This window comes from Phoenix dactylifera, chromosome 5 (assembly GCF_051530095.1).
Source record: "Phoenix dactylifera cultivar Ajwa chromosome 5, Ajwa_hap1_PhDact_Kaust_v1.1, whole genome shotgun sequence".
In the NCBI taxonomy this organism is placed as follows: domain Eukaryota; kingdom Viridiplantae; phylum Streptophyta; class Magnoliopsida; order Arecales; family Arecaceae; genus Phoenix; species Phoenix dactylifera.
In genome coordinates this window covers 27,508,505-27,521,235 of record NC_143194.1, presented here as the reverse complement: position 1 = coordinate 27,521,235, position 12,731 = coordinate 27,508,505, and the positions used below count along the sequence as shown (strand labels likewise).

Genomic DNA, 12,731 nt, shown 5'->3' with positions numbered 1-12,731 from the left:
AGTGCACTGGGCAACTCCGCCTCTCCTACCCAGAGATGGTCCTTCGAATGGTTGGCAACAAAAGAGGCCACCCAATCTGCAGCTTCACTTGCCTCTCTAAACACGTACTTCATCTAGAGTACCATCCCACTACGGATCATGGCCCGGATATCTCTCAGTAGTGGATGATGATCACCGATCCCTCTAGAAACCCGCAGGATCCACCTAATGACCGTCGCCGAATTATCCTCCAGAAGAACCTCTCTCTCTTGCAAGGCACGCCAAATGTAGCACAAACCAGCCCAGGCCGCTCTCAACTCCGCCCCTGGCACCGAGGTGTCAAACAATTGGGAGCCCCAGCAACAATCATCCTGAAGTCCGGGCTCCTAACAACAAAGCCCGCCCCACCCTTTCTACCTCCATTTAGAACGTATTCATTGAAATTGATTCTGAGAAAATTCAGAAATGGGAACTCTCGGATAAAAAATATCAAATGGGATACTTCACAAATAGATAAGGAGCTTTAGATATCTCGAGCTGTTAAAGGTCTATCGGATCGGGTAGGCCTCCACGTCTCTTTGCAGTCAACCGAGCCGTTATTCAGAACTCAGCACTTTAAGGGACTAATATGCCAACTTAACTTAAGAAGTCGGCAAGTGACCCCCGTCCGTATTACGCGTCGTGGGGTTTAAGAGGCTCGCCGACGGCACTGTTGCGCCCATCGCCTTGAAGAGTAGAGAGCGACGCCTCCGACGGCCTCAGAGCTCTCTATATATCCTCCTCCCCGTATCTCGTCGTCGTCCCGGTCATCCTCTTCTCCTCATCTTTCCGTTCTAGGGTTTTGACATGTGGAGCCGACGAGCGTTCCGTCTCTTCCAACGAATCCGGTCTGGTGCCCAATTCGCCACCGCGGACGCTCCAAGGGTCTCCACCGCGGGCTCATCCATCTCCTTCTCCGGTAATCTCTATTTCTTGATTTCTTCCCTGGTATGGCTTTCTTGAATCAATGGAATGTTGGATTCCGTAGTGCGATCTCTATTCTCTTCGATTTAAGAATTCTTTCCTTTATTTCTTTTCTTTCTTGGCGTCTAGTTTTGGTAACGTGTAGATTTGATGAATCTTGGGTATGTCAAGGAGTATTATGATGACTGATGGTTCGGTACTCCGTGTTTTAGGGTTTTACAGCTTTGAGATCATACCTGGTATAATCGTTTGGAAAAACAAGTGCTTGTTGCAGACTGTATTTGAACATAAAAATTGAGTGTCTTTTCTGCTTGCTGTTAATGTGATGGAAGGACTTGAATCATTTGATAATTAATAAATGGCCTTATGATATATTTCTCTGAATTCATCTGTATGGAGTAAGCAGAGATTTCGGGTTATAAAGGAAGCAGGACATTTGATTCTTTTTCTGAGTTTGTAATCGAGATTGATGTAGGCGAGTAGCTTATTCTTGTGATTTCTACCATGAGAGTAAGTTTGAAGTAATTAGGTGGAAAGATGAAGAGGCCATGGATTCTGAAATCCCTTGGTTTTCAACACATTAGAAAATTGCCTTTCCAGTATCTCAGCACTCTGTAATTTAGATATTTGCAGATTTAAGATGCATACCGGGATAATCATTTGAACAATACAAGTGCTTTATTGTCTACAGTGTTTGAAAAGGATCTTGACTGTCTATTGTGCCCGTTGTTGATGTGATGGGAAGATTTGATAATTGGGAAAACAATGCCGTTACATTTGATAATTAAGTCTTCCCCCTTAGGATGCAAAAGGTACAATCTATACATCGTGTAATCGCTGAAGCTTACACCATCATCATCATAAATGTTGTTTTTGTTGTTGTTGTTTTCATATCTAACATCAGAATCCGTGCTAGCTAATCACTATAATTATGAACTTGTGCACCATTTATTCTTTTGGTGCAAATGAATCAATCAGGCCTTGTTTGGGATGTTGCTGCCGGATATGGCAGCAAATTCCAAATAGGCCCTTAGTCTGGATTTTGTAATGTTCATTACGCTAGAGTTTTTCCCATATTGACACTCATAGATGATATTCAAAAAGGCAACATAGCAATTGATCTAATATGTATGCCGGGTTCTTAATGACCATATATATTTTTTTTTCAGGGTCAAAAAGCTATGGCCAATCTAATTATGGCTCCACATGGAGGAAACATCCTTGGAATTTCATGTTGGGGATTGTACTATCTGGACCGACTGGTACGTCTTTCGATATGCCTTTTGTGTGTTTTTTGAATGATTTTCAAATATCGTGTTGTTTCCAATGACACGTGATTTTTTTTTTCATATGAACACAAAGTGATTATGTTACACTCTTTCTTGGTGGAGGTGGGGGGGGGTGGGGATGATGTTGGTTTGTGGAGAAGAGAAGAGGTAAAATTGTCCCAAATAAAATGTAGTTTGCTGAAGTGTCACAATCAATAATATCTATGTCCTTTCGAACACCAAGAGCTCCCAAAAATCATGTGCAAGTTTGACATTGGAGTGGATACCACATGACCATCACGGCTCACATAAAAAAAATTGTGCACGTGCATGATCTGCCACTACAATGCCCCTTAAATGTATTTTGTCCAATCATGCATGGTTGCTTTTCCGTTAGAGTGCCAACAAGAAAAATTTGGAGGGCTTGAGAGGGTTGCAGTGGTACCAATGAAGAATCAGTATATCATACTAATCTAGTCTTGGTTATCCAGTCCATAAAATCAAAATTTTCCATGTATCTGCTGTAAAAGGCCATATTTACACCTTGTTGAAGCTCTGCTGTATCTACTCTTCAAATGGGTTGATATGTATTAATATTATATCTGCTTTAGTCTTGTCCTTTGATTTCTTTATCCCCATTCGGGCACTTGAAGTATCAGAGCCTCAAGTCCTTTTTTCGGAAGAGAATTCCAATTTACTCCAGGAATTGTAGCTGATATTCCATATCTACAAGTATAAGAAATATGAATGATAAATTTGTTTGCTCACAACTTGTCATAGAAGCATGATGAATTTTCTCATTTGACTGTTTTTACATCATTGATTTTTGTGGAAGAAGGACGAGAGGTGTTGAACTGATTCCCATGTTTGGTCTTCACCTTACATCAGCTTGATATGCAACTTCTCATTATCTTCAACCATAAAGGAATGAAATACGGTGAAATTGTTTTCTGAAGTATTCAACATTCTTTGGAGGTCCCATCTGTGCTGTCTCAGCCTTGTTGATCATGTTAACAAACTCTTGCAATTTGAAAAATAGTGTTGTTTTGATACTTAAAACAAGCTTCTGTGGAGAAGAATGAGACTAGTACACCTCAAAAGGCAGTTTATATAGATCCTCATTGGAATTCCATTTAGTTACCAACAAATGATAATCATGTCTCAAAATTATATCTGAAGCACTTTTTTATCCTTGAAACACTGAAATCTGATGACATGCAGTCATAGAATACTTACAGACTCTAAAAAGATCTTTCCAACAACTAAAAAAATTATAGTTGTGGTGTTTGGTGTTGATATTTACTTCTTGGAAGTTTTCTCATTGACTAGCCCTTAGTAAGATTTACTTTTGCCCCTCTGATCATATGGCAATCTTGCTTCCACTACGTCACCTTGCTATATAGAATATGGTTGCGGACCTCTGGAGATTGGAGGAAGGTTACCAAATTCGGGGAGAAGTTGGTCCATGGAGTTGTAAATTAAGAAGTATGATGTTTCTGACACAGAAGATCAAATATGAATGGTGTTTACTGTTTAGATTTTATGTTAGTCTGCAAGATGGAAAAAGCTTTATAGTGAATGTTAGCTGGCTTTAAATGGTGAGGAGTTTATACTGAATTCTTTCAAGTTTCAAGAGTGCCGGTTGTAACACTATGTACTGATGGAAAATTTCGAAATATTTGAGCACTCTTGATGAGTATACATTCCTTGCATTTTTCCACCCAGCACATTCTTAAAGTTTGTCATTTGTCGTCAGGGTCATTCCTATTTCTAATTTGTGTAGTAGTCAAGCTCAACTGGAGATTGAATTTCTTTTTTGGGCAACATTCATCAAGAAAATTTGGAGTTGACCACTTCCAGATATGTAAGCTTTGTAAGCAGTTTGTTGGAGAGTAACAAGGAGTTGGCTAATTGTTAATCATTTGAATATGTGAAGGCTAGGTTTTTGTGGTCCCATTAATCACAGTCGCTGCCATTATCTTGGTTTTGGCACTCAACTTTGAAGAATATTCTGGAGCAGGGCATGTTACTTGACTTCATAGCATGGGAAAGGAGATGGAAAATTCATTCTATAGGTGGTAATTTCTGGCATTTGGAAGGAAATCATTGGAAGATTGTGGACAAGCCTGTCTAGTCATTCAGAAAATAAGGGGCACATAGTCTATGGCCCTGCTTTTTTTTACGAAGGAGTGATATTTGTGAAATCTTGCATGTAGATATGATGTCTAGAACATGTATCTCAAATGTAAGTCATATTCTCCAAAGAAGAAACTGCACCCATTTTACAGGACAACATAACAACAGTTCAGGTATTGTTGGGATTTTGGCAGAGCTAGTTGTGGAGGGATTTTGGGGAATATAATTTCTCGATGACTTCTAATGGAGCAAAGGTTTGAATTTTTGACCAGGGTTTGAATATTGTACCTCCTCATTCATAATGAAGTAACTAAAGCTAACTGATAATGTAATTGGCTAATTGCTTGGGCCAGGGTCGAATCTTGAAAGGCCCCTATACAGACTTGATTCCTTACCTCACAACAGGCATGATATTGCTAGTGTCTGTGCAATTCTCCCTCGTGTTCTCTAACTATCTGGTAAAATTTTTTTTTCTTATCTAAAGTTATTGTGGGGACACAAAAGTTACATGAGGTTTTTGTTTTGAATTTATAGAATCCATAAGTAGGCTCTTTGCTTTAATATAATTCTGGTTGTCCTTGTTTTAGAAGTAATTTTCTTTTCAATAGTTTCACTATCTAGTTGTCAAAAAAAATTGTGGATCATGTATCCAACTTGTTATGCAGTATCATTTTCTGATATTTTGCAGATGTATCATTTTTTTTTAAAAAATTATATAGGTTATCATGACTAATCTTGATCTCTGTGGTACCGCAGCAATTTATCTCGGTTTCAGCAGGAACCCTGTCTTTGCTCAGGATGTTTCTGTGGCTGATTTGGTTACTGAAAATGATCAAGCACAGTCTTATGTTACTGGTTTACGCAGAATTGAAGATGGTTCAGTGATATCAAATTCACATACGTCTAAGTGGAGAATTTTTACGGATAATGGCAGGGATCTATTTCTGAAAGCACGTATCTCATCATCTCTTACTTCTATTTCCTCATGTTTTTATTACCATAGGAATTCTGATGAACTTGTTGTTTTCATGGATCATTCTGCTGAGCATAATCTTGTTGCCCAGGCTTTTCTTCTAGACCTAATACAGTCTTTAGCCCCATCATCAGTTAGACCAGACTTGGAAGCTGTGCTTTTTCTTTTTATTCCCTTTTTTTTCTTTTTTGGCATCAGGCACTGTATCGTTATAATTAACTTCTAATGGACAAACTGATGTTAGCTAGATTTTAGGTTCTTCATTCCACGACATGACACTTGTGTCACATCACAGTGGACCCACAGTTTCAGGTGTTTCTTAGATATAATTTTCTGTTAAAATGTTATTGACATGTATTATGGTACAAGAACTGATGAGCTAAATAAAGGCCTGCTAATATGGTATATTCTGCAGTACTTATGCAAATTTTCATGTGGCCATCTACTAATCATTTCACAATCGGCTGGCTCAGGCGTTTTACTTTGCCCTGGTTGGTTTCTCTTGGGTAATAACATAGAATTTTCTTTCTTGACGCAACTTGAACCAATCTTTCCCGTGTCTCAGTCGATATGCCTTAGCCTTCATTACTGGAGAAATTCTTGTTTTAACTTTTAACCACAGTTAAAACTTAATTAGTTTTCTTCAAATGATCTCTTCATTTGAGCTTCTTCTGGAATTTTCACTAGTCTTGTTCTTATTGTGTAGGGTAAGCTAGATGAAGCCGAGAAGTACTTCCAGTCAGCTTTACATGAGGCTAAAGAAGGATTTGGACCAAGGGATCCACATGTTGCATCATCATTTAACAACCTGGTAAATTAGTTATAGGTTTGATTACATCCTTCTCTGCTAGTTGCTATTTTCGTGAAGTTAGTATTCTATTTCTCGGCCATGTAATAAAGTCATGGCAGTCCCTTTTTCTCCCAATATAAAATGAAAAGACATTGCTATTGTCTCAGAAAACTTCAAATAAAAATGAAAAGGACATGAAACCTGGCATTTTCATGAATATGCCAGTGAATTTCTTAACTTTTTTCACCTGATACTACCTCAGATCCTGGAACTATGTATCTACAAGATAAAACATTAACAGCAACTAACACATACATTTCTCCCTTGTTGATAAATTTGAGGTGATCTATATAAACAGATAACAACGTGGATAATGACCGAGGACAGGATTTAAAGATTCCAATAGGCCTCCCTCGTTCCCTAAAAGACATGCAACTTATTAGTGCAGTAACATCTGATATAAAGATTTCGATTGGACTCTTTTTGAGTATTTAGGTAGATAACAGATATAGCGATGCGGATCATGACTCATTTTCACTCAACTGGACAAATATATCTGAAAGAGGGATTTATATATGTAGGTAATAACTATATATTTATCTTCTCGAAATAGTGAACCTTACCAACCTAAGTGTGGGAAAGAAGTAAAAATTTAGTGAGAAAGCATTATTTTATCTTAGTTCTAATGTACATGTTCTACTTGAATACATGAAGCTTATAGAAGCATCTATATACCATTTGCCATCTACTTGTGTATGTTATCACCTATGTAACATAAGATCGTGTAAAAGTTATTGAACGTAATCATATATCAGTTTCTTGGAATAACATCGGAGGTGGCCCTATCTGGAAAGCCAACCCCAAATCGTTGGGAAAAGGCTAGATGATTATGATTAAGTTGACGAATCATATGTCAGTTTCACTTTTATTTATTTTCTTCATCTTACTGCTGAAAACTATTTTTTCCCTGAAGATATGACTGTTTGTCTAAAACTTTATCTGGTTTTATGAATCATTTTCTGTCAATGATCATTTACCTGGTTTTTGCAGGCAGAGCTTTACAGGGTAAGAAAAACATTTGAGAAAGCTGAGCCATTATATTTGGAAGCTATTAGTATCTTAGAAGAATCATTTGGGGCTGATGATATACGGTATGTTTATTATTTTCACATTTTTACACTAGATAATGTTGTTTGGTTTTTTAAGTACCAAATTGACGAATCAAGGATCATAGTTGTGGAGGTATGAAATGCAGAATAAAAACAGAATGGGGAAATAACCATGAAAGAATCCATGTTTCACATGATTCCTAATACTTGAAATGTCAGAGGCATGCATGTTAGTATTATATGCACTTTTTACCTTTCACTCAGTAATATATAAGTTCATACACGGTGTCCATATTATATTTCCGGAAAAGAAAACATGTTAGCCATTTTTGATTCTTAAAAAACATAATAAAAGATGTAAGCTAAAGTGCGATGTCTCTTTACTATGAAAATAGTTTCACAAGTTCTTTCTTATTGATGATTGTCGTAATTAAAAATCTCATTTTTTGAAATACTGTTTGGAATAAGTTATCCACATGATTTCTGGTAAACTGTATAATTTGATTAGAAAATTTTTTATTTAAACAAACACGCTAATTTTGAATCATGAACAAAAAATAAGATATCCTTTCCCACCTGATTTATGCTTAAATTATTCGCATTAGTATACATATTAAATTTCATGATTTTTTCTTTCATTAATGTTATAATATTTTTGTGAGCATAAACAACCTACTGTGTTTGCCAGAAAGTAAGATAACATGCTTGTTTTAGTGTAGGGGCTGCTCTTCACAACCTTGGGCAGTTTTATCTTGCACAACGGAAACTTGAACAAGCACGGACATGTTATGAGGTAGCAATATATTGTTTTGATTATTTTTTGAAGGGGATGATATTTCATTTCCGTGGTACCTGGGTTGGTCATAATTGTTGATAGCTGGGTTCTTTGTAATTGAAAATTTTTGACATGCAGCTTATGTCCATGTCAGTTTGGAGGATATCTCAATGTCTTGTTTCATTAATGGTTTAACTTAAGTTGGTTACTTCACTGGTTTGTGCTTTTATTCTTTAGTAGCTAATCAAGTATAAGAAGTGAGGGCATGAAATGTACACGATTCAAGTACTAGAATGTACCATATTGTTTGCTTGTTGGCCGCCGGGTGGTGGGGGGTGGGGGGATGTATCATGTGTCAAACAGTATTTGGCTGTATATGTATGTATTGGTCTATATTGTATTATGACTTGATATGTAATATCTTCCTTTTGTTTTAAATTATATCCAGTCAGACTGTTCTAAGCATATCATTTCCTGTTCGCATGGTTTTGGGATAAATTGGAAAACTTTCTTCAAAGAAACATGATGGTCCACATATGCTTAGGTCAGTAGATGCTGGCACTGACAAAGTTAGTGAGCAAAAAATTTGGTGCAGATTGTTTCTGACAATGCACCAAGTAATTAGCAGCAGCAAATTTGTAAGTGGGAAGCAACCAAATATCTTATAGACCTCACATATAGCTTGCTGTAAGTGGATCTAACTTTCAAGGTTCTGACTTCCATTATTTTAGTTACATGTAACAAACAGACCCTTATAGAAAGTGTAACCTGATCAACAATTCTAGTATTTCTCTTTCTTTCTTTATTTTTGGTGTCGTTACTAATATAATATCTTAAATAAATTCCTTATATATATGCAACAAAGAGTACATCTATATAAATTTAATTAAACCTTCTTGTGATGTGGCCTTGGAATTGAACCTGCAATCATTGTGCATGTTCTAATATGCTAAACATACAGATCTACTTGCCCTCTTTACAATTCATCGTGTCCAGTAGGGATATGATTGGAAAGAAATATCCTACATTGTTGCTTGAGACCGTGATTTGTTTTCAAGCATGATTTTTTTTTTTTGTGAGACAAGTCTTTCTGTTTAGCCATTTTGTTCATCTTCTACATTCTCAATGCATCTATTTACTTGTACTCCGTGTTTTTATGTCAAGTAAAGAATATCTTTCTTTTTCAAAGCAATGTCTTACAACGACATTTTATTATCCTGACAATGCTTTCCACTGACTTTTTTTCTTTTTTTTCTCTTTTATTGTCATTTCATTTTTCTGCTGGCAGCGGGCTTTGAAGGTACTAAATTCTAAACATGTTTCCTTTTATCATCTCATGTTTTCTTTATCATTTCATGTTTCTGCAGTCACCAATTTTTATATGGTGCTTTTGTTTCACTCTTTATATAGTCAACTTCTATTTTTCTTATGTTGTGATATGCTTTTCTATAACTTGTGCAGATAAAAGGTCGTGTTCTGGGCCATGGCCACACAGACTATGCAAATACAATGTATCATCTTGGAACGGTAAAATCTGAGTTGCTTATTCATGAAAAGAAATTACCATTCAGATTTCTTTCATTTCAACAATACTTCGTAATTTGGTTAAGACATTGTGGTGTTCAGAAAAGTTTGTTGCTGTGATTTTACTTTTCTAATGATGCATTCAGATTTTTTGCCTAAGCATATTTGTTCGTATTTATGAAAAGTTATACCTTTATTTCTTAGGTGCTGCATCTACTAGGGAAGGAAAAGGACTCAGTGGACCTTATACAGGAGTCTATTAGGATCCTCGAGGTTCTTTGGTGCATGTTCAATTAACATGTCTTTTATCATGCCTTGGAATTTGTAGATTATAGTTTTGATGGCTGATAATTGACAATCTTTTAGGAAAGTGGTCTAGGGGAATCAACAACATGTGTACGGAGGATGAGGTATCTTTCTCAGGTAATAAGCTCATGCTTTTCCTTTTCAACTTTTATATCCACACTTTGACTAGTATTAACATCAAATCCATACAGCTGTATGATATCTTTATGGAAAAAATATGTTCAAAGATATGGTTTTTCTATTGAGAAAAAACCTAAGGGCTCTCATATTTGCTCCTTCAAAGTCATTAATTTGATATTTTTAAAGATGCCACAGATGTTCATCATCTCCTTGTAACAATTTTTAAAGTTGCCTAATATGCCATAGCTTTGCAATGAGGCCACATGTATCAAATTCTTTCTTTCTGTCTATTCTTTTTTTCTTAAATTTTCGATGCTCTAATAGTTTTTGTAGAGCTGATTTACTTTCTTTGCACAAGATAGAATTCTGTTGTACCAATTTAGTGTTCAAGAAGTTAGGGGTTTATTGGATAAGTTTCGGTGACTCCTTACAAGTAGAGTTTTAAAGATGTGTGTCATTTGAACTTGTTTGTAGAATCATAATTAAGAAGGCTTGGTTTATTGAAAGCTATGTTAGGGCATTATTTATCCAAAAGACCGGTTATTGATGGTTGATGTTTCCTCTTCTTTTTGTTAAATTTGTGTCATGTCTTGTCTGTCACAAAGCTCTTGTATCCTGGCATGCCGGAATAATGCCTCATTTGTTTTTCTAGGTCCAAAATCTTGGTATCGAGTACCGTATCGGTACCTTATCGGTTCGGTTCGGTACGGTGTGGTACGATATATACTCTGTACCGAAATAGTTCTCTAACAATTTTTCTCAAATTTATCTTGGTACGCGTCGATACATGTCAGAATGCTTCGGTATAGGCCAATACGCATCTCGATATTACCTCGGTATGCCTCGGTATAGGGTTTGTACTGACTCGAAGTTGAAATTCATACCGGTTTTCTTCCGGTACGGTATGGGAGCAATTCACTTCTTCATTCTATCAATTGAGCTAAATACCAATGCTTGTTTAATAGATGTTATTGTTTTATCTCTTAACATGTGAGCTAGTTGGAATTATTTTTACAGGCAATTTTCTTCTCTTGCAGATTTTGCTCAGTTCAAATCGACTGGCTGAGGCTGAAAGTCTGCAAAGGAAGATTTTGCACATCTTGGAACTTTCAAAGGTTTGCCATAATATCTTTTTTGTTCTGAGACTTTTTTTAAGACCTTTCCCTTTTGTTAAATGTGCATGACAGTGAGGTCTAAAATTAACCCCTGAACTTGTTGATTTTCATTTGCTTATGTCTTAATTTTGTGTGATACTTTGATAAATCTACATGAAAGATGTTTTATGTGTCTTTTTCTTAAAGCATTTGTACCTCTTTTCCCCATGAAGACTACAATATAACATTAGCATTTCACGTGGCATCCTGTTTCCTTCGAAATTAGTTAGCTGTTATAGTAGTCATTACATAGGAATCAGTATAGGGCAAGTAATTTCATATATCATCACTTTCCCCTTCTTTAAGGATGATGATTTGTAATTTCACTTGTTCTTACTTGCACCAACACCTCTTTTGCAATTCTTTGTAGTGTTTTATATGATTTCTTCCTTCACCATGAATACACGTATAAGGGCATATGTTATTAGAAATTCTTTAAGTCCTTATACAAAGCTAATACTTTAGGCTTTCTAAAGGTTTTTTTTTGCACTTCTGATACCCCCTGATTTAGATTTGTAGTCCTTTCAAGGGGAGTTACTTTCAACATTCATTGCATGTGAGCTTCATCTAAACTAATTCTTCGTAAACTCAAGTGTTAGTTTTCCTACTTTTAAGATCTACCCTAATGTTTTTCATCATTCTTCATGCATTTTATTCTTATGTTATTTGCTTGGTGCTGTCAGCTTTGCATATCTTTCTTTCAGTCTAATATCTTTACATCAAAGAAAATCTTAGAAGAGACCAAAACAACTAGAAACAATGTTTCCTAGTTCTGAAAGGACTCTCATCTTACTTGTAGCGACCCTAGGACTCCAACGAAATTTGATTAAAATGGACTTCTAACCACATTCACAGGCTACTTGTTTTTGTGTTATACGAATTTATGAAGCTGCTTTTTAGGGATGGGATTCATTGGAAACCGTAATAGCAGCTGAAGGCCTAGCCTTGACTCTACAATCTAATGGGAGTTTGCTGGAAGCCCAAGAACTTTTGGAACGGTTGTTTTTTAATGTATTCAATTTTGTTCGTGTTCTATTGCATTGTATGTGTTCATTGAAATTTAACATGACATGATGGCTTTGCAGATGTCTGGTTGCTAGAAAAGGGATTCTTCCCCCAGCTCATGTTCAGGTTTAATTTCTTATCCTGGTTGAATGTGCTTTTAGTTGATCTTTGATAGAATGTTCTTTGGAATCATCTCTCTCTCTCTCTCTCTCTCTCTCTCTCTCTCGTTCGATGTATTTATGTATGTGCATATATATGGTTGACCAAAGCGTGGTCCAACTATCCATATACATACATAAATATACATGTTTTTTTTGGTTTTTCGTTTTTTGTGTGGATGCACGTATAGATACCCCCCCACCTTCCTATAACATATTTGAAATAAGCGCGCAGAGTTTCCATATACTTCCCTTAACAGCAGTGTTTGCAAGTTAAATGGAGAGTTTGTCCTGAAAGTTGTAGTTATTGGTGAAAATACATTCTCAACTACCAGACAGTTGTGGTCTTTGAATCATTAATGCTTGCTAGAGACTAGAAGCTAGAAAGGATGGCCTGTGTTGTTTCCATGGACTTGAGCATTCAATGGAAACTAGATATTATGGTTTAAAAACCTTAAAGTGGACATTTTG

At 36.3% G+C, this 12,731-nt stretch overlaps 1 protein-coding gene across 3 annotated transcripts in view; it reads left to right on the top strand.

Moving 5' to 3' along the window:
• The first annotated feature begins 635 nt into the window (after nt 1-635).
• LOC103695884 (Tetratricopeptide repeat (TPR)-like superfamily protein) overlaps nt 636-12,731 on the top strand; it is a 28,247-nt gene continuing 16,151 nt past the window's right edge. For 2 of the 3 annotated variants that reach the window (XM_088722112.2, XM_008777337.6), the window contains exons 1-13: nt 637-937; nt 2,112-2,204; nt 5,103-5,296; nt 6,026-6,130; nt 7,160-7,260; nt 7,933-8,011; nt 9,282-9,293; nt 9,455-9,520; nt 9,722-9,790; nt 9,884-9,940; nt 10,981-11,058; nt 11,998-12,095; nt 12,183-12,228. In XM_088722112.2, the coding sequence (XP_088578238.2) occupies nt 826-937; nt 2,112-2,204; nt 5,103-5,296; nt 6,026-6,130; nt 7,160-7,260; nt 7,933-8,011; nt 9,282-9,293; nt 9,455-9,520; nt 9,722-9,790; nt 9,884-9,940; nt 10,981-11,058; nt 11,998-12,095; nt 12,183-12,228 (1,110 nt within the window). In that variant the 5' untranslated portion in view covers nt 637-825. Of the gene's footprint in view, nt 938-2,111; nt 2,205-5,102; nt 5,297-6,025; nt 6,131-7,159; nt 7,261-7,932; nt 8,012-9,281; nt 9,294-9,454; nt 9,521-9,721; nt 9,791-9,883; nt 9,941-10,980; nt 11,059-11,997; nt 12,096-12,182; nt 12,229-12,731 lie in introns of all 3 variants that reach the window. The other variant, XM_088722113.2, reaches the window with a different exon arrangement.